This window comes from Myotis lucifugus, unplaced genomic scaffold (assembly GCF_000147115.1).
Source record: "Myotis lucifugus unplaced genomic scaffold, Myoluc2.0 scaffold_329, whole genome shotgun sequence".
NCBI lineage: Eukaryota > Metazoa > Chordata > Mammalia > Chiroptera > Vespertilionidae > Myotis > Myotis lucifugus.
Genome location: NW_005871377.1, coordinates 481,799 through 503,577, shown reverse-complemented (window position 1 = coordinate 503,577; position 21,779 = coordinate 481,799). Strand labels below are relative to the sequence as shown.

At 48.7% G+C, this 21,779-nt stretch overlaps 1 protein-coding gene across 14 annotated transcripts in view; it reads right to left on the bottom strand.

Annotated features, from left to right (window-relative positions):
• CDK12 (cyclin dependent kinase 12) overlaps positions 1-21,779 on the bottom strand; it is an 81,923-nt gene continuing 60,144 nt past the window's right edge. For 3 of the 14 annotated variants that reach the window (XR_002832146.1, XR_002832140.1, XR_002832150.1), the window contains 4 exons: positions 16,616-16,775; positions 16,079-16,151; positions 6,038-6,132; positions 3,603-4,313 (listed from right to left, as the gene is read on the bottom strand). Coding sequence is in view for 1 of the 14 variants with exons in the window: in XM_023764394.1 (XP_023620162.1) it covers positions 6,050-6,132 (83 nt within the window). In the remaining 13 variants the exon portion in view is untranslated. Of the gene's footprint in view, positions 1,199-1,816; positions 1,864-3,602; positions 4,314-6,036; positions 6,133-11,638; positions 11,745-16,078; positions 16,152-16,615; positions 16,776-21,779 lie in introns of those variants that run through there. The other 11 variants (XR_002832147.1, XR_002832152.1, XR_002832138.1 and 8 more) reach the window with 10 other exon arrangements.

The following is a 21,779-nucleotide window of genomic DNA, read 5'->3' as shown; positions in this document are numbered from 1 at the left end:
AACATCCTTTTCTCGCCGCTAGCTCGTGGAGCCCAGGGGAAAGGGGTCGTGCCCAAAAGCGGGGGAGGGGAGGTGGGAGGGAGTCAGGCTCTGTGCCTCCTGGGACTTGCGGGTCCGACTGATACCCTCACTTGTTTATTTGTCAAGTGTAGATCCAGCCTACAATCCTACGTGCCCAAGTGCGGGTTAGACAATGGGGAGAAGGAGCGGTGATTAAAAAATGAACAAGGTCCTGCCAAGAGGAGTTCACAGTCTAGCGCGCAAGGCAGACCAGACGGCTGAGGTGAGCAAAGCCCTGTGTTACCCAGGATAAAGGGGCTTCGGCTGGAGGGCTGAGGGGCTGTTACAAAATAGCCCCGCAGCACCTCCCTTGCTCCAGGTGAGTTAGGACGCTTCTTTCCTGGACTGTGTTATTATCCCAACAGCCCTGTGAGATGGGTATTATAATTATCATCGTTATCGATCCCATTTTAAAGATGAAGAATTAGAAGCCCAGAGAGGTGAAGGTACTTAGCCAAAATCTCATTTTATGGTTTGGACAGTCTTGGACAATCTGATTCTGGCCAGCTTTCATTACAACATGATGTCTGGAAGGTCAGTCCTCAGTGAGGACTTCCCAACACAAATTGTGTCAGAAGTGAGGAGAAAGGGTAGCTAAAAGAAGAGATGGCTAATTTTCCCTTCTGCTGCCCACTACCCTGACCCTGTCTGCCCTGTCCTGTGGGTCTCTATATGGACAGAGGGGTAAAAGAGGTGACCCCAGAGATCCCTCTGGTTCTGTGATATATCTTTTGCCTGAAGTCCAGGCACTGTGCCACCCTCCGGGCAGCAGTAGGTGGCATGGAGCTGCAAAGTGGGGGAGATTCCAGGCTCCTTAAACAAGGGGTCAGAGGTGGTGGGGGAGGTTTAGGGGTGGTGGTAAGAGGTCTTTGGCAAAAGAAAGTGAGTCGATACCAGTAGGAAGGCTGGGCCTCATCTTTCCTTCCCTTGTCCACTTCTCTTTCTGTTTCTGCACATTCACTCAGGTCAGAAATTTGAGCCAGAGCCCGGGGTAGGCTTGAAGGCTTTTGGTGAGGCAAAAATCATGCTGGCTTTGGAGACAAGCCCATCTGGTTTCAAATCCTAGCTCTGTCACTTACCAGCTATGTGAGCTTGAACAGGTGACTCAATCTCCCTGAGCCTCATTCAGTTTCCTCATCTGTAAAGTGGAGGCATTATTATCTACCTTTCAGGGTTATTGGGAGACTTAAATGCAGTGAGAAAAATATAAAATATATGTATGGTGTCTGGCACATGGTAGATGCTTATCAAGTGGTAGATGCTTAACAATTTTAAAAGTGCCTTTGCTTATTTTGGTAGTCTAATAATGGCTCCCAAAGGTATGTCTACATCCTAATCCCCAGAACCTGTGAATGTTCCCTTATCTTAGAAAAGGGTTTTTGCAGATGTGATTAAGCTAAGAATCTTGGGATGAGAGATTGCTTTGCCTGGATCATCTGGCTGGGCTCTAAATGCCACCACAAATGTCCTTGTAAGAGAGAGGCAGAGGAACATTATACACACACAGAAGAGTAGCAGGAAGAGTGAAGACAGAGGCAGAAATTGGGGTGATGCAACTGCAAGCAAAGGAATGCCAGCAGCCCCTAGAAGCTGAAAGAACAGATTCCCCCTCAGAGCCTCCAGAGAGAGCACACAGAGTCCTGACAACCTCTTGGTTTTGATGAAGTGAAATTGACGTTGAACTACCTTCCTCCAGAAATGTGAGAAGAGATTTGTTGTTTTAAGACACCAAGAAAAAAAAAAAAAGACACCAAGGTTGTGGTAATTTATTACAGCAGCCTTGGGAAATTGGAGATTTTGTCTCTTTATTATTGTTATTATTGATTTGAGAGAGAGGGAAGAAGCAAGGGAAGGAGGGGGGGGGGAGAGAGAGAGAAAGAGGGAAAGGGAGGGAGATTTGTTGTTCCACTTATTTATGCATTCATTGGTTGACTCTTGTATGTGCCCTGACTGGGGATCTAACCCTCAACCTTGGTGTATCAGGATGATGTTCTAACCAACGGAACTACCAGGCCAGGGTGGAGATTCCATCTTGAACAAAACCTAGTACCTGCTCTTTAGGAATTCACAGTCTAGTGGGAAATAATACAAGGAAACAATACATAGGGATGTCCAAAAGGTGGAAGGATAAGGTAGGTAAGGCTGTTGGAGTTAGAGGAGTTAGCCAGGTAAGGGACTAAAGTGGGAAGGATATTCCTAGCAGAGGAAACAGTGGGGTAAAGGCATTGAGTAGGGGAGCACATTGCCTTCAGGAAAATGTTCACATGTTCGGAATGGCAGGTGCATGGGGATGCGGGGGGTACCATGGCAGAACTGCCGAGATGGACAGCAGGGGCAAGAGAGTTAAGTAGTTTCCACCCCAGAATGGCATTAATTCCCCTGGCTGGGCCCCTGATCAGAGAACCCCAGACTGTCAGTACTGGATAGAAGCCTTGGAGTCCATCCAGTCCATCTCACACATAGGGAAACTGAGGCCTATAGAAACTGAGTCCATCCAGGGAATAAGCTACAACCCGATGGCTGCACCATGACGTCTATGTTGAGCCTGAGTATCCCATGTTTGAGGATCTCAGAGATACTGCTTGGTGGACCCTCTGTAGCCACTTCCAAAAAGCACAGACCCTGTGGTCTCTAAACAAAGAGGGGGTTATTTGCATATTATTTACATGTTGCTAATTAGATGAGAGGCAGATTCACTCAGCCCCTTTACTTCATGTCTCCACCCCCACCTGCCATCTTATCTCACTGCCATTGAGTTCTTCCTCATCCATCTCTTGACCTCAGGAACTTCTCCCATAATTCTAGCCCCTGTCTCACTCCTCAAGGCCCCTTACTTACTCCCAGCCCAATCCTACTATATTAACTTTTTGGTCCTGCCTGGGAGAAGTACCTGTGTGGAGGATCTTGGAACAGGTTACAGTGGAAAGGAAGATGGTGGGCTTTCTAGCTTGAGGTTTACTCTGGAAATGGGGAGCAGGGAGCTCTAACTCCCTGCAGCCCAGGGGCCATCTGAATGGGGCGATGGAGTGGGGGAGGAAGGTGTTCCTTGGGGATCTGGTGGGCAGCTGCCAGCTGCATGCCCCAGGCCTGCCCCAAGCCTCTTGGCTGGCAGCCACACCAACCCATAAAGGAGCTGGCTCCTTCTTTGAGGGAGGAGGAATCCTGGGGAAGGTCAGGGAGCATTCTTTGGCAGCTTACATTGGTGAGGTTGAGGTTGCCATGCAAGTTATTGTGGACTGTCCGATGGAGATAGCACATCCAGATTCTTCGGGCTGTCATCGACCCGGCCCAGAAAATTGTGAGGCACTGTGCTAAGCTAAGCACATTGTCCCCTTGAGGGTGGGCACTCAATATATGTTTTCTTCTTCTTTTTTTAATCCTTACCAGAGGATATTTTCTTCCATTGATTTTTAGAGAGAGAGGAAGGGAAGAAGGAGGGGAGGAGAGGGAAGAAGGGAGGCAGAGAGAGAGAGAGAGAGAGAGAGAGAGAGAGAGACATCGATTGCTTGCCTCCTGCATGTGCCCCGACAGGGCCAGGGATCAAAACTGCAACCGAGGTACGTGCCCTTGACAAGGAATCAAACCCTCGACCCCTCGGTCCACATGATGACGCTCTAACCACTGAGCAACCGGCCAGGGCACAATATATGTTTTATAATGAGGGGCCATCTGTTTCCTGGAGACAGGTAAAGAGGAAAGGGGGTAACAGACAGGTACAGCTTCTGCCTCTCTCACCTCCCATTAGCCCATTCTTCCCTCTGAAAGCAAGGCTACCTCTCCCAGATGAGAGGTCGGAGCCTGTCATCTGATGGCCATCTGAGAAGGCACCATACTGTAGCCACAACAATGCACAAAATGAGTTTAAGTGCCCCAGAGTTGCTGTGGGGCTCTGTCACCACCATGGCTGACTCAAGGTAGCTGCCAGGAGCTGGGAATGTTAGTGCATTAGGATTTATGGGAAAACCTGGAGCACAGCTCAGGCTAGCAACTTATAGAAACAGCTTGCTCTGGTTAGGACAGGGGCCTGGATATGGGAAGAAAGACTGCCCTGCATATATGAATAATTTCTCTCCATACATAGGTGATGTGTGGGCTGTGTACATATGTGCTACAGGGCGCCTCAGCAAACATCCTGACCTGCATGCACAGCTGTGTGCACATATCCCAGTCCACACAACTGCATGTTGCTCATGAGTGTCTTCTTGGAATTCCACCTTCCCTCTTCTCTGCTCTGGGCCTTCTCTTCTTGTTTCCTGGTAAAATGGGAAGTGGGGTAGGCACGTCAGTTTCACCATCCCCAGCTCTACTCCCTTGTGTAGAGAGTCCCTGCCTCCATTTTCCCATGATAGCAGGCAGTGGATCCCTCCTTGGTCCTGAGTCGGGGAATCTCAGCCCATTACTGGCCCAGATGACTCCATCTGGTACCAACTCCTTCTTGCCCTAGTGTGTCCCATGCCACTCCCTCATCTAATGTCCAAGTCAAGGGGAGCAGAGGGGAGAAAGTAGGGTGATTCTATGGGAGTGGGAGTAGGAAGGGTAGATCAGATACTGTTCAATTTTGCCTGGGTCCCTCAGGAGCACTGCTGCTCATTTAAAATTCCGATTTAAAACTGAGCGGCTCTTCAAATTTCCACATTAGCATGCCGCCCTGATGCCAGGCCAAGATGTTGGGATGGATTTGGCAGGAACGCCTCTAACAGCAGCAAGCAGCAGCATTTGCCAGCAATAAAACAACGCATGAATAAAAGAAGGCTGGCTTGGCAGCAGCAGCAGCAGCAGCAGCACAGGTAGCTGGGTGAGCCCAGGAGGGGCCCACATATTTGGGGGCTCAGAGGCATGAAGGCCTGTGCAGGGGCATGTATGAGTGTAGGCCTCTGTGGCTGTCTTGGCCCTCACCCTCAATCTGTGCCTGCAGTGGAATCTGGGGTGAGGGCCCGGGCAGGATGGAGGTTTCTCTCCTGTGCCTGTCTCATCTCCTTCCGCAGAATTATCATCTTTGAGGAGACAGATGTTGTCTTTGATGAGGACACAAGGACTTGGCCCACAGCCTGAGTTGACCTACTTCATTAGGGGCCCAGAGAACAGGTAGGGTCAGAGAGAGCAACACTGTCTGGAGTGGATTCCAGATCTATGACCCCAATACCTGAGTGCTGAGAGGCACTGTCAGGATAAGGGGACTGTATGAGAGGCAGCTGTGAGAACTAGATATTGGTGCTCAGCTGGGTGGAAGAGATGCTCTGGGCTGGGCATTGGCTAAAATAGGGAGTGGCCAGGGAGAGCAAGGGGCTGGCCTCACTTTAATTTTGAGGTCAGATGGCAAGGGCAGCAGAAAGGTACAGATGAAGGTCTGGGCTGAAGGCTGGCCACTTCCCAGACAAATCCACTCCCTGCTTCCGAGGGTCTAGAGAGTGTAGTCCCAAAGGACTTGAGGCTGCTGGGTCCTGTGTTCCTCTGCTCCAGTCACCTGGCGGAGGCTTGTCACCAGCGCTGTCAACGAACAAGCAGCTTGTCCGGCTTTACCATTTATCTATCCCTCCCACTTGTTCAAACCAACCCCTTCCCTGAAGTCCAGGGAAAGAGGACAGAAGCAAACAGAGGGGGTCTCTGCAATCTCAGCTAAGGTAGAAAAGAGGGACACCCTTCTCCAATAGAACTCCTCCTTTCCAGCTCACGAGGGATTTCAGGCCCCAATATGGGGAGAAGTTGTTGGGATTTTGAATTCTCTCAATCCCTGGAGAACAGGCAGGCAGAGCCAGATATTAGGAGGGCAGAGGCCCCATACCATACCCTGGAACTGGGACTAGTCCTGTTCTGATGGCTTTTTACCAGGAGAATGAGATGACCTTCCAGGCACCCTGTTCCCTGGTGCACACATTGGGGGTGAGTTAGCTCTGGAGTGAGGGAGTGGCTAAGAAGTTGAGTTTAGGACAGAGAGATAGAATTTTGTCATTTATTCATTCATTCAACAAATATTTACCAAACAGCTGCTTTATGCCAGGCACTGTGCTGGGCAATGGGAGCACACCGGTGAACACAGACAGACGTGGTCATTGTCCTCGTGGAACTTTCCATCTGGTGGGGGAAATAGGATCATTATTCAAATGGCTACACAAATAAGTGTGAAATAACTGTGCTAAGTGCTCTGAAAGGATATGTAGTACCATCAAAGTATATAGTTGGGGGACTTAGCTGAGTCTAAGGAGTTAAGGATGAGCTTGCAAAGGAGAGAGAGAAAGAGCAGCCAGAGTGGTAGGAGAATTGGTAATGACATCATAGAATCAGCGGAGGAGGTGGTCAACTCTGCCGAGAGATGCTGAGAGCTCATGAGACACCTATTCATCCAGACTCCTCACCTGCTAGTTGTGACTACAGGTATGGAAAGGCTCTGGCATCATGCCTGGCTCACAGTTGGTGCTCTGTAATGTTAGTTCTCTTTCTCCCCCTCCCCAAGCTAAGCCTCCTTTCAGGGACCCCAGATTTCTGGAACAAAGGAGCTGCTGAGGTTCAGCCTTCTCTGTCAACTCAGGCCCCAAACCCCAGCCATCAGTCCTCAGTGAGGGACCCTGGGCCTTTCCCTTCCTCTCCACATTAGTCCCTTCGCATGGAGCCCTACCATTCCCAAACCTAATTCCTCCTTTGCATTGGTCTTCCACAAAGAGGGGCTGGGGTCTAGGATTGGAAAGATTTCATTCTGGTTTGCTTCTGGGGCTGAGTCTGAGAAGTAAGAGAGTTGGAATCCTCAGGAGCTCCCAAAGTTGCCCGGGGTGAATCTGAGTGTCTTAGGTAGGGAGAGGGGGAGTAGTGGGGAGATGGGGAGGCAGGCTGCCCACCCAAGGCGGCATAGAGCCCAGAGCCTTTTCCATCCCAGACACCCCATCTGTCTCCCACAGAAGGCCGGGTTGGAGGAAGTGCTGAGAAGGGGGGAATGAAGGGTGAAACTGTACAGTCTGTGAGCTAGCATGAATGCAGTGAAGGTGCCGACCCAGAAGGATGGAAGGTTCAGGGTGGGGTATCGGCAGGGCTACTGAAGACTAGTGATCAGAGTTTGGGACTGGAGGCGGGGAAGATGATGGTGACACTGTGTGCTACTCTCCTTAGACAGCTTTGTGTTTGATTTTGATATATAGCTCCCCATCCTACCAACCAGAGGGCAAAGAATCATACCCCTCTGGCCAAAAAACTAATGCATTCCTAAGCCTAGGGCTAGGCTGGATTCATGATGCCTTCCTCTTCCCAGCAGTCAAACCTTTTCAGACCTTAAAATAATATTTTAGTTAAATTTGACAGTTTTCAGAGTGTTTCCTCTTACATATTACTTTAAACTTATCCCACTAAAGTCCACTATTGTAATTTATTATTATTTTTGTTGTTGTTAATCCTCACCTGAGGATATTTTTTCCATTGATTTAAAATATATATATTTTTTTATTGATCTTAGAGAGAGGAAGGGAAAAGGAGATATATTAAAACATTGATGAGAAACATCACATCAATCAGCTGCATGCCCCCTACTGGGGATCTAGCTGGCAACCCAGGCATGTGCCCTGACTGGGAATCAAACCAGCAACCTCCTGGTGCCTGGGACAATGCTCAACCAAATGAGCCACACCAGCTGGGCTCCACTGATTTTTAGAGAGAGTGAAAGGGAGGGAGGGAGGGGGGAGGGAGAGAGAGAGAGAAACATCAATGTGAGAGAGTCATGTCAACTGGGGATCAAACCTGCAACTGAGGTGCATGCCCTTGACCAGGAATCGAACCCAAGGCCCTCTGTCCACGGGCCAATATTCTAATGACTGAGCATACTGGCCAGGGCTATTATTATTATTGATCTGCTGATGAATCAACAAAGGATAGAGTAAGTGAATAACCAGGATCACAGGAGAATAAGAAGAGGGGGCTCAGACCCAGGTTTCCTGACTGACTGGAAAACTTTGAGAGATACCCAGGCCTTGTTGGACATACACTGACACAGCCCCCTTCCTGGATACCAACATACAAACATTAGGAAACTAGACATTCCCAGAGGGACAGGCCTCCCACATACAGAAATATGAGAGGGCTCTAGACTGGAAGTTTAGGAAGGAGGGGCAGGACAGGGTATGGGGAGTGGAAAATGCCAACTAGGAAGCAGCTGATAGGGTCCACTCCAGGTCCTGAACAGACCCTTGGGAATCCCGGTGGACATTCTCTCCCCACATCCCAAGTTCTAAATACTTCCCCCCCTCCCCAACCTACACTTAAAAAAAAAAGATTCCACAGCTTCCCTATCTACTCCTGTCTTTTCTCCCACTCTTCCCTGTTTGGAAGTTCTTCCTCAGGTATAACTTCAGGATGCAGCTTACTCCCTCTAAAACAGGTGCCAAGGGAACCCAAGACAAGGCTTTGGTTATTAAATATAAATAGACAGGGAAGGGAAACTGAATATAGAGACATATTATATCTCTCAGCCCCTGCAAGTTATTAGGAAGAAGGCACTAGTGGTTGCTAAGCAACAGGTCTCCATAGAGGACAAGGCACTGAGGAAAAGCCTCCTTTGACTGAATTTTGGGGTGAGAGGGTAGGGAAGGTGGTAGTCAAAGGGCTGTGGTCTGGCAGGCAGGCTGCTGGGAATGGTTGGTCTGTCCTCCAAGATTCCCCAGGCCTTAGCAAACTCCGCCTTTACAGCCTTCAGGATTGGTGGAAGGAGGAAGGCCTCAGGCAGCCCTCCCTTCCTGCCAGGAGGAGGGAACCTGGTTTCCATAGCAACCCAGAAACAATCCTGGCCTTGTTTGCTTATGACTTCTCTGTAGCCCTCTCATGGAGCACTATCATGGACCCCTTTCACTGACCTTCAACTTCTGATTTGCGGTGGAGGGCAATAGAAAGGTTAGAGCAGGGGGTGCCATCAGGCTGGTCTTACTTTGCCCTAATGTTACCTATTAAGACTAAAGGGGCAGTGACTTTTCAGAGAAAAGGGCTTCCAGGTGTCCTCTGACCTCTCAACTTCCCAGGGGCTGCAAAAAGCAGGACCAAATGGTGGCACAGGATGCAAATTCTGGTCCTGGCTTGCTTTCTAAAGGGCTAGTACAGACTGGGGTTGGAGGTCAGGAGAGAATGAGGGGGTAGAATCGTTTGTGACCCTTGGCCACCCAGACCCCCATCCTCCTTGACCTGAAGTCCACTGTTGTCAAGACCGGAGAATGGAGATATAGAACATTAACGTATGTCAAGTATAAGTGAGTGGCACCGAGGGGCATAATCTGTTTTTCTAATATGACCACAAGCAGAGTGTTAGAAGAATTAGGCTGACAGCTGCTGGTCTCCCCACCACCACCACCACCCCGCCCTTTCTACACCCCCCCTCCTCGCTCTCCCTCTCCCTTCCTCCTCGGCATTTGCACACACCAATGGCAGCGGAGCCCTGCTCGAGATTTCTCTTAATCTTCCTCCGCCATCCTGCGCTCTTTCCGCAGGCGGTGCTGCGAAGCCGGCAGAGCCCCGCGTCACACCTTACTGCTCTCTGAGATTGCTCCACAGAGAGCTCAAGGAGATGGCAATTCGGTGCTGATGCCGGCTGGCAGCAGTTGCAAGAAGGGAAGGAGGAGAGAGAGGGAGGAGGGGAGGGGAGAAAAAGTTGGCACAGATACCAAGTTTTTCCCTAGAGAGATTGGGGGGCGGGGGGCGCAAGAGAAGAAAATGACACAGGGGAAAGGAAACAAGGAAAAAGAGGCAGAGAGAGTGAGAGAGAGAGAGTGAGAGTGAGAGAGAGAGAGAGAGAGAGAGAGAGAGAGAGAGAGAGAATATGAATGAATTTGTTTTCTTAAATCCACATATGGACATCACTACCCCATCTCACTCATGACCCTCTAAAGATCATACCACCAAGCAGTCGGGGTTCCTACACACAGACACACACACACACACACTCACAGCCAACCTGGAAATCAAAGCGGCCCAAGCATGTTGTGTGTATTTGTGTAAGTGTATGTGTGTGTGTATACGCCTGTATGTTGTCTCTGTTTTGGATCGCAGTAGAATGCAGTATGTAAATGAGATGGTTATTACCGCAATGTTCATCAAGCTGAGCCGAGAAGACATTAATAGCCTGATGAATATGCATGTGAATTTGTTAATTAAGTTAATTATTCTGCTGAAAATGCATTCGTCTTCCAAGGACATTTTCCCAATGATTTTTACATGCTCTAGCCATTAGTCATGCTATATTTTATCAGGGAAATGAGTTTGCTTAAGTTGTAAAGAGAGAGAGAGAAGAGAAGAGAAATAGAGGGAGGAAAAGGAAGAGAAAAAAATGAAAGAGGAAGAAGGAAAATGTGTTGAAGTGGGGAGTGGGAAGGCATCTGAGGCCAGCCTGAAGTCTGAGGCCCAGCTGGGCTTCTGAAGCCTGCCCTCAATTTTTATGGGTACCTTACTCTACAATTTTTTGCCCTTATTTTGATGACAAACTTTTTTTTTCCAGTGCCAAATTTCCAACACATTAATTAATTGTTGTAGCCAATTAACTGTAGTTGTGCAAATGAGTTTAGCACTAATTACCATGCAGTGCCTGTAATCACATAAAAAACTTGCTGAGAGAGAGAGGAGAAAGGAGGAATGGGAAGGGAGTGGTGACAGGAGAGAAGGGGACCTGGAGTAGAGAGGCAGCCAAAGAAAGAGAGTAAGCAGGGGTCCTGAGATTTCCTGGTTAGGAGCCATCTTGGCTGCAAGGGAAGAGAGCTGTCTCCCAGCCACGTCAGGACCTCTGACAGTCAGGAAACCTCAGTGGGGATAAGAGCTGGTAAGAGTGGTCTCCCTTGTGTCTAAGAACTTCCAACCAACAAGCAGATGCAGAATGGATATCTCTGGTTGTTTCAATGCAGTACAGTCCCCATAAATCCTGAAGGCCTCGTGTTTTCCTCCCATGGCTGGAATTATTGGTAAGGATGGCGGGCGCCACTGTGAGAACATGTGCCATTTTTGATGGGCCAAGGGAGATGGAGAAGAGTACTATGTGCGGTCGGCCTGGTTCTGGAGCCATAAGCAGATAGGGAAAATTATTATGAGTCCACAATCACTGGACTAGGCCAAGGGAGCAATAGTAACATCAACTACAAAAGAGCCAGTTCCAGCAAGAAGTGGGAGGAGGCAGCCTTTGGCCAGATACAGCTCCTAAGAGAGGAGCCAAACCTTCTCTCCTACAAGCTGGCATCTCTACCATCCATCATGACTGGGCCAACTCAGGTTTCTACCTGTCAGCTTCAACCAGTGACCAGAGGCTCAGGGACAGACTAAATGATTTCTACAACTCCTGACTTAGTTGGAGGGGAAGAGCAGTGGTGAAGTCAGGACTAAACACCGGACTGGCATTTTAGCTCCCACTCTGTTTGCCCCGTGTACCTTGTTCCAGACACTGAGACTGCCCAAGATGTAGTACATGTGGAAATGAACTGTAGTTCCCCTCACCGCAACCAAATAAAAAGGTGCTACATCTCCCTTACTCCTCCAGAATAGAGAGCTCACTTGTTGTCATAGGCCTCATTTTCCTTAGACCTGGCAAGAGACACATACAATTTCATATTTCCAAGGAGTATCTTGCCTCCTCATTCTCTGATAGTCAACGAAAGGGTGGATCCTCCCTTTCCCATTCCAGGTCTCGGGTCTGTGGGCAGATGGCCTGTGGGCTCCGTCCACTTCAGCCTTGTTCTTCCCTGGCAAAGGGAAAACAATTTCAAGGACACATGCCTCATTGTCCCTGCTCAATGACACTACTGTTCTTCTAACCTATGAACCAAAGTTAGCTGTGATGACCTGATTTGACCCAAGATGCTCCAGTGTTCTTCGTGCCTCCAACTTCTCTCTTCCAACACACCCTTTTCCCAGCAACCTTAGTCAGGGTCTGAGAAAGCCTGGTGTAACGAAAGAGCCCTATTATCTTGGGTTCCAAGATATCTTCTTTGCCATTTAATAGAATGTGATAGTGGGAAAATCATTTACTATGAGCCTCATTTTTCCTAGTCTATGAAATGGAAATAATAGTGCCATGCCTGAAAGATTAAGCTTAATAATTGTGAAGATAAAACACTCAGCACACCAAGTAAAATGAGCTACTTCATTAATTCCTAATGAGTACAAAGCATTCTTTTTTTTTTTTTAATCCTCACCTTTGGATATGCTGAGAGAGAAGGAGAAGGAGAGGGAGAAGGAGAGGGAGAGGGAGAGGGAGAGGGAGAGGGAGAGGGAGAGGGAGGGAGAGAGGGGGAGAGAGAGAGAGAGAGAGAGAGAGAGAGAGAGAGAGAGAGACATCTATGTGAGAGAGAAACAGTGATCAGTTGCCTTCCTTACATACCCCAACCAGAATCAAATCAGACACCCAGGTGTGTGTCTTGACCAAGAATTGAACTGGCAACCTTTTGGTGCACAGGCTGATGCCCCAATTGAGCCACTCCTGCTGGGCTAAAGTATTCTTTAACAGGTGAATGGTTAAACTGTGGTACATCCACATCATGAAATAAAAAGGGAACCAAGCTATTGATACATATAAAAACATAGATGGAATCATGCTGAGTGAAAAAAGCGAATCCTAAAAAATTGCATAGTATATAACTCCATTTTTGAAGTGACAAAATTTTAGAAGTGGAGGATAAGATTAGTGTTTCCTAGGGATTGAGGAGGGGTAAGGTGGGCATGATTATAAAAGGGTAACATGAGGAATATTTGTGGTATTGAAACTGTTCAGTATCGTGACTGTAGTGATAGATATTCAAATTTTTTTAAATATATTTTATTGATTTTTTACAGAGAGGAAGGGAGAGGGATAGAGAGTTAGAAACATCGATGAGAGAGAAACATCGATCAGCTGCCTCCTGAACACCTCCTACTGGGGATGTGCCCGCAACCAAGGCACATGCCCTTGACCGGAATCGAACCTGGGACCTTTCAGTCCGCAGGCCGATGCTCTATCCACTGAGCCAAACCAGTTAGGGCAGATATTCAAATTTATACAGGTAATAAAATTGCATAGCACACACACACTAAAACACACACACTAAAACACACACAAACAAGTAAAACTGGGAAAATCTAAATAAGATTGGTGGATTGTATCAATGTCAATATTTTGGTTGTGATACACTGTAGTCTTGCAAAGTGTTACTATTGGGTGAAAGTAGGAAAAATGTATAAGGGATCTCTTAAAAATGTATTGTTTCTTACAACTGCATGTGAATCTACAATTACCTCAATTAAAAAAAAAAGCTATGATAGATTATTAATGTCTCTGCTGGGTATAGAAGGAAGAGGAGGCTGCCTTTGTGTTTCCATTGCAGGATTCCAAAGAGAAAGATTAAAAAATATTATTCTCATTAGGGTACATCAAGAAAATGATCATAACCATGGGGGGATATTTGTATCTGTTGACCCAATAATTCCACTTCTTGGAATTTACTATAAAAAAATGCATGAAGTTTTATGTGTTAGGATGTTTGTTGTGGTATTTAAAACAGTAAAAATATCTAAAGGATTAAAAATAGGAGATGAGCCTTATAAATTATGGCATATCAAGGTAATGAACTATTCTATAGACTTGAAACATCGTTTAAAAATACACACCCAGCACAATGTAGGCACTCAATAAATGGTAGTTCACTTTACTGCGATGTTCTGGGTACCAAAAGAGCTCATGTGGGTAAATGTACTCACACTATAAGGTGCCTGGCAAACACTAGGTGTTGCCAGCTACCCTGATGGCTGTCTCTCCCAGTCTACCCGAGTCAAAGATGTGCTTCCAGGCAGAACACTGTCTAAGGTGCTCCTGGCTTGAGAGGAATGGGAATGGGGGAACTCACTTATTGGGGAATCTGAATCAAGGGATTGGGACTTTCCTTTCCAGAAGACTGCCAACCCTGGTTCCACACCATGAAGAAAACTATGGACATTCTCCCCAGAATATGCATATACACATATTGGACTATAATCATGGAGTCTTTGAAGCAACGTTAGTCCTGCTAACTCGATAAAAGTAATAGACACTATTGCATCAACCCTTGTTGAATGAGCAGCTACTGAGTATCAGGCACTGTCCTAGGTGCTTTACACACATTATTTCACTATATTCTCTCCACAACCTTGAGAGGTTGTTCATCTGCATTTCAGACAAGGAAAGTAGGGCTCAAAGAGGTTAAGTGACTCACCAAGGTGGCACAGCTGATAAATGGCAGCACTAGCACTGAAACCCAAGGCTGTCTGCTTAACACATACTACATTTATTTTATTTTTTGAAATATATTTTTATTGATTTCAGAGAGGAAGGGAGAGGGAGAGAGAGATAGAAACATCAATGATGAGAGAGAACCACCGATCAGCTGCCTCCTGCACGCCCCCAACTGGGCATCGAGCCTACAACCCAGGCATGTGACCCTGACCAGAATCGAACCCGGGACCCTCAGTCCACAGGCCAACTCTCTATCCACGGAGCCAAACCAGCCAGGGCAATACATACTACATTTAGAAGGACTGAAAAGGGGTATATTGTGTGAAGATTGCACTAAGACTCACATCTGGAGGAGCCCCAGAAAAGTAACCCTGTTCTTCCAATGCCCGTTGGATAGTAGACAAAGACTTAAATCCATCCAGGCAGAAGCAAAATCTCTGAAGAGAAGTAGGCCCATTCTGAAGTCTTACATCCCATAAGTTTTTCCAGGTATCTAACCTCAAACCTTTCTGCTAAAATCTGATCCTTTTCCCTCTCGTTTGCAGTGGAGATGGTGAATACCTGACATGGTGCCCCTTCATGAAAGGTCCTAGGTCAGGAGGGGATAGAGGAGCTTCTCCTTCCCCAGTTCTGTTGAGGCCATGACTAACACACTTCAGTCCCTTTGGTCTCTTGGGTCTGCCCCAAAGTATCAAACCAAAGATAAGCAAGATAAAATGGGCCAGGAAGAAAAGCAAAAAGAAATAGCCTAACCAGACCAAGAAGACCAGCTTGGAGGATGACCTGGGAGTCCCTCAGGATCTTAGTGCCAGGAACAGGTGAAGTTAAGGTGGGCAGTTTTACCCACCAGGCTCAGCAGCCAGCTTTGCGTTTGACATCTACCTAGCTGTGGAGGTCTGGCCAGCATTCCTCATGCCAGAGCCTCTTGTCTATCTTGACATGACATCTCTATAGAAAGGAGGGGGCTGGGTTCTGCCACTCAGTATTTATTCCTCCTATTTCAGTACTACCTCGCTGAACTTGCTCAGAGCTAGGCAGTCCAACTGGGGGCCTTAGAGATGCCAGAGAAGAGAATAATCATGTGAGAAGGATGTTGGGATCCCAAGGCTAGGTCTAAAGCTCTTTCTCTCAACATGAGAGCCAGGAAGGCAACTGAAGCCTGAATTTGGATGCAGACTGGGGAAGGGAAGTCTTACCCTCCCTCTCTCCATCCTTCCCTCCTCCATACACTATTCTATCCTTCTGGGGCCAAGCATACCCACTGTTCACTTTGGTTTCCCTCACCACCTATCCTATGGATAGGAGAGGGTTAAAGGCATGGTATGGGCAAGCTATAAATTTCCCATCGGTGTGGGGAGAATAGGATGGTTGGCAGGGAGGGGGCTGGGCTTGGGGGGAGGGGGAGCTGGGAAAAAGCCAGGAGGTTGTCTCTAGGTAACAATAAACACTGCAAGCAAGGAGCAGCTGTTACACTTACTCTCTCTGCATCACAATGCTGAAATAACACTAATAAACCAGTGTGCCCAATGCACAGGCATACACGCATTTAGGGCCAGGCTCCACAGTTCCCCTAGGGCTGCCCTCTGCTTTGGGTCAGGGCCCTTGGTACCAGTGGACACACCAGTCTTGGCCTGGCTATCCTTGTGGGGAGGATGAGTGTTTATGGGTCAGTTTCAGAGTGGCAGTCTCAGAGTCAGGGGAGTAGCAGAGCCTGGGGACTCTGGGTTCAGATCCTGGTGGAAAGAGTTCAAATAGGATAATTCTTGAGTGGATGTTGGGAGGAGAGAAGGAGAGCAAGAGGGAGAAAAGTATAGGGAACAGGCAACTACTTACCAAGTCCTTAGACTGGAGGGGATGAAATGGCCAGGAGTGGAGTTGAATGAAGGGAGGTGGATGATAAGGAGGGCTAAGGAGAGGTTTGAGAAAGAGAAGCATATGGTATTGAGGAGTGATTCTTATATTTCTCTCACTCTCTCACTCCTTCTTACTAGTACATCTCACCACACCTGGTGCAGCCCCTCACAGCACCACTGAGGTGAGAGCCAGGTGAGCTTTATATGGGTGTCCCAGTAGGGACCTGAGCTCCTGATGCTGTCAGGGAGAGCTGGGGAGTGGAGCTAGTCCCATGTTCCTACATAAAGGGCAGTTGGTCTCTTCCTTTCTCCAATCAAATCCATCTCTGGAGCTTCAGGAGCATCCCAGCAGAGAACCCCTCTCCCCAGTTAGCGAGCAGGGTCACCAGCAAAGAAAGCAATAGAAATAGGCAGATGAGTACTTGGACTCTGTCAGAGAAGTCCCCTCCTCTTAGCCCATCCTTCTCTGAGTTTAGAGGGAGGATAATAATTATTATGTATTTGGATCCTTGCTTACCTTTGCTGAAACAAGGAGGCCTCTGGCACTGTGCTCAAAGGCATGGCTGGTTCTCTTGGTCCATCTTCTGGCCCCTTCCTGCTGTTGTGATCTCAAATATAGCACCCTATCATTCCCCTGATTCAGAAAGGATGGCGAAGATGCACACTGCCAAGCTGGCCTGTGAGAGAGAGAGAATCAGCACCTTTGAGGATCATGGTGCCTATTTCCAGGGAAGAGAGTACAGAGACTAAGTGGTCTTACAGTAATGATTTAAAAAAACATAAATTCTTAAGTCATGCGGTGTCAGCTGGGTACCAAGAGCTCTGAGCAGGCAAGTGAGGGCTGGAAGAAGGAGCTTTGTCTGCCTGGGAAGCCCCCTTTCTGGATGATGCCCAGGAGCCCTGAGCTGTCCAGCACATGCGGATGCCCAGTACCTTCTGTGCAGCCAATGGTTACAAAAGAGCAAGAATAATTGGCCCCTCCTATCCTTGCCTCACTGAAGCCTCTCACTGGGATGCTCAGCTTCTCCTGTTCTCTTTCCTATTTCCCTCTCTTCCTTCAGAGCTAGGGCATCTCCGAGCCCCCACAATCCAGATAAGAGACCTTTATTTACCCACAGAGCTCACAGTAGGGGAGAAACGGGCAAAAGAGAGCTCTAACAGGCCTGGGTCCCCCTCCTTCCCCCTGTTGTTTTCATGAGCCTCGCCGCCCCCCCATGAGTCACCAAAACCTTGAGCTCAGCTGAGCTGCCAGCAGCCTTCTCCCTCCCCCTACTCCAGCCAAGCAGCTATGCCCCCAAAGGGTCCCAGAGCCCACCATCTTCCTGCTTGCAGGGCCAGAGCCCGCTCCTTTATCACTAGGAACCTGCAACATGTGTACACGTTGAGGTGACTGAGCAAAGGAGTGCAAGAGACCTCAGCATGTGCTCTGTGCTGAAGCAGAGAGCTGGCTGCCTGGACGGAGAGCAGGAATGCCAGCCAGGAGATCTGGCCCACTTGGCCATAGTCTTGAGGGCATGTGAGAGGGGGCGCAGGAAAGAATGGGGTAAGGAGGTTGTTTCAGAAGCAGGTAGCTCCTCTTGGATCCCTCTCTAGTCAGTCTCTTCTGGTGCTGATGGACATCATAGCACTGTCACCTGTGAGATGCCTTCCTTCCCCTCCTCCATGGCTTCGGGAGCTAAAGAGGGGAATCTGGTGATGGACACCGTGGGACTGTCACCTCCGAGAAGCCATCCCCTCCCTCCTTCACCGCATGCTCTTCCCCACTGCTCTGTGTTTCAGAGGAGAAACAGAGGCTCTGTAAACAGGAGCCACCCTAATAAATCCCCTGAACAATATTCAATATGAACAGCCTGCCCTACGTTAGGCAGTCAGCTTCACAGGAGGGACTACAGGCCTCTTAGTTCCCAAATTTTCCCTATCTTCTCCCCGTTTTCAGGCTTCTTCCTGATCTCCCCAAGAAAATCTTCCTTTTCAACTCCCTGGCACAGTTCTCTTACTCTACCCCTACCCCGTGCAGGCCCTCAGAAGCAGTGGGGGAGCTGTAAGGATTCTTTCCAGACTGTTTAGGGGGATTTGAGGGGGCCCTTCTTAACTTGCTGGCAGTAGAGAAGGCAGAGAATCAAACAGCCAAGAAGGTGATCCTGAGGGTCTAAGGACAGGGCAGGGTGAGGCTGGGGACACTTAGAAAGGAATTTCTTGCTCTTGCCCAGGGCCTTTGAGGATATAAAATGGGAACTAAGATAGAGGAAAAGATAATTCTGGGAGTGGGGAAGGTGTTGGGGTTGTGACCAAGTTTCTACCCACACTGCTTTCCAAGCTCTCTGCCCATTCTTGCCCTAACACCAACTTAGTCTCATGAAGCACAGAACAAAGAATGTTAAATGTTTTGAGGAAGGAAGAAGACACTGAGAAAAGCCACCTTTGGTAACCTGCGGGAAGTCCCCTTTCACCTTCCTGCTCTCGCTTCTCAACCCCAGTGTCTGGATAGTGAAGGAAGCAGGAGGTGGGGAAGGGACAGCAGGAAAGGTGCCCTTTTCTCCAGGGTGGGCCAGCACCACACGGAGCCAGACGGGCCTGGCTGAGAGCTCTGGGGCCATGGCACCACATGAATACAGGCAGGGGCATTTCTGACTCAGCCTTCAGAGCCGGTAGTTTCATTTCCATCTCTGTTCTCAGCTTAGACATGGACAACAGGTGTAAGACCACTCCTCAGTACTTTTTTTGGGGTGGGGGTGGGGGCTTAATTTTCTCTAGCAGCTTATATTGCAGCAGGGAAACTTGTGCTAAAAATCTCAAAAAAAGCTCAATATTTAGTCATCATTGAGGGATTTATTTCTAGGTCAAGAAACTGAGGTAGTTGGTGCATTTCCTTCTCTGTGGACCTTAGAAAATATGGTAAAATCCCATGGAAGTGGGGGTGGAGTGGGATCTGTCTGCCTGGAAGCAAGGGGATACATAAAATAATCTTTGGAATAGGCTGTTTAAGGGAAATGTCCCCGAGTAGTACACCTGCCTTACTCCCCTGAGTTGCCTCCAAGACTCAGGGGCCAGAGACAAGAGACTCCAAGCAGTAGAGAGTAATATCCTGCCGACACTCTTCCCTTGACTTTCCCCCCACACCCTACCTATGTACCTTTCCCTGTGCTCCCAGGAACTCTCCAAATCCAGGAACACAAAACAACACCAGGACAGGATTCAACTATTTCCCATCTCTGGCTCTGTTTCCACAACTATAAAATGAAGAGTTCAGCAAGATGAGCTCCAAGTTCTCTTCCTTGCAACAGTAAGGTTCTATGATTCATACCCCAAAGGCACAGTCCTCATTTGCATGCTGTTTTGCATGTAATTTCCATGGCACTTATTTCATGTCTAAACGTACAGAAATATCTCTGAACCCTGCCCTTATCCTCTCTCTCACCACAGTCTCTGGTTCTATGGTCCCTAGCTCTTGTCCTCTCTCTTCAAAGCTCTGTCCCCACCTTCCTTTCACTTCACGTTATAGCACTCACTGGGACAAGCCCAACTGGACAAAATCCTGGGAGCAAGAAAACAGCCTTACCTAATATTCTGGCTGCAATTTTGGGCCCCAGGCCTGAGTCAACCGGTACAGTTCCATCCTTTTTGAAGCTCCTGGCAGTTGGGGGTAAATCCTGGCACCTCTCCTCAGTGCCTCCCCTCTTCCTCCACCTCACTATTCTCCATGCCAGAACGCAAAGTGGCCAGTGATTGATGGGCCTGGGTTCCCGGTAACCGCACCCAGTGGCCCAATCCTCCTCCCTTACCCGATCCCTCCCCTGTCCCTATTCAGAGATCAGATTGTCTCATGTTGGTCCCTGAGGTCCCATTAATTAAAAATACATCCAATTAAATGGCAGGTGAAAACGTGCTATTGGAGCTCTCCACCCCCCTTGCCCCAGCTTGGTCCCCCCGCCCCCCTTAAGGCTCAGCTGTGCTTTGAGCTGAGAAAAAAAAAGGGAAAGAGAGAGAGGAAGAACAAGGGAGAGAGAAGAGGAAGACATAGGGGTGGGGGTATGGCAGTGGGGGGGTTACTATTTGAACCGCTGCCAGGGTAGCATGTGCCAGCCTGGGAGGGTGGCACTGTGCCCTGGTGTCTAATTTCTGGAGGTGTGAGTAGGTTCAGTCAGCTGGGTACCCACTTCCATTTCCCTTAAAGGGGCAGAGGAAGTCAAAGGGCATGGCTAGCTGTGCTGCCCTCCTTCTGGGCTTCGTGGGTGAAGGGCAGAAGTGTAAATGGTAGAGAGCCCTTAGGTGGTGGTGGTGGGGGGTGATGTTCAGGGGTTGGGAGAGTCTGAGGCCTCCATTCTTGGCATATCACTGCTCTTCCTGACATTGCAAAGAAAATAAAGAAGAGGCGGCTGGGACCCAGGTGGCAGGGCATGGCAATGTTCCCAAGCCAGGCTGTGCCTACCCCTGCCCACAGGAAAACTGAGAAAAGAATGGAGGGAGGGTGGGAGGGAGGAGCCATAATTTGGGTGGGAGCAAATGGGTCAGATGGGATAAAATATACAAGGATGAACAACGGTGTTGGCACTACATCCCCAGCACCTTATAGATAAGAGTGTCTGAAAAGACTTGTTCTGTTTGCCCTTTCTCTAGGCAAAAAGAAACAGCAGTATTGTGAAGGCACCTTGACCTGGCTACCTGGCAGGCTGTGAGTAGAGTATCTCCCTTGATGAGCACTGATAACTCTCATTCTCTTCCACACTTACTATGTCCCCAGCATTTTGTCAGCATGTACCCCTTCCCCACTCCTGGTAAAGTCCTCTGCCCCCAGGCAATGCCAAGCTACCGGGCACCAAGAGCTGTTGGGAGAGGAGCTAGGAAAGAAGGGATGACTAAGGGTGGCACTCAGAACCCAGGCAGGAATGGGGGTGGTTTGCCGACTCAGGGCCCCCGCCTGGCCTCCTTGGCAGCCTCAGTACCTCCTCACTTCACTTTAACGCTAATTGGAGATTTTAATCTGCGCTGCTGCTCTGCTCGGGGTGCTGGGGGGAGCGCCAGCTGTGCAGTAATTCCAGCAGCACCGACTGTTTAATCAAGCTGTCCTCCTGGGGAGGGGCCCTCGGGCAGGGGGTAGGAGGGAGGAGCAGAACCTCTGTCATCTCCCTTAGCCTGTTCAGCCTGGAAGGGCTCATGGAGACTGAGGAGCAATTGTGTGGTGCCTCATCCCCATAAGGGCTCCATGGCCACTTGAATTCCCTAGCAGAGCCATTACATGGTGTGAGGTCAGTATGAGGCTCATGGGCCAAAGCAGCCTCCCTCCCCATCCTGCTTTCTGACACCTTTTTTGGCCCAGAGCCCTGGGGTGTCCTGGGGTATCCTCCACCCACTCAGGCTGCAAATAACTATCAGACCATCTTGAGCTCTGCAGGTTTGTGCTGGGGGCACAGAAGGCTGAATTTTCCCACACTCTGTCTTCTAGGTCCTCTCTCCAACACTCTCTCACTAACAAAGCTACTTCTCTTAAAACAACTGTAAGATTTTTTTTTCTCTGAAAAGCACAGGTAGCCCCATGCTCTGGGCTAAAAAGTGACTGTCTCAGAAGCAGGGAGACAGTGGAGTGGACAGCTGGAGATGCTACACCCTGAGGGAGAGAAGCACCTATGCAAGTTGTTCAGTGCCTATAGCTAGGGGGGGGCTTCCCAAGTTCAGCTGGGAAC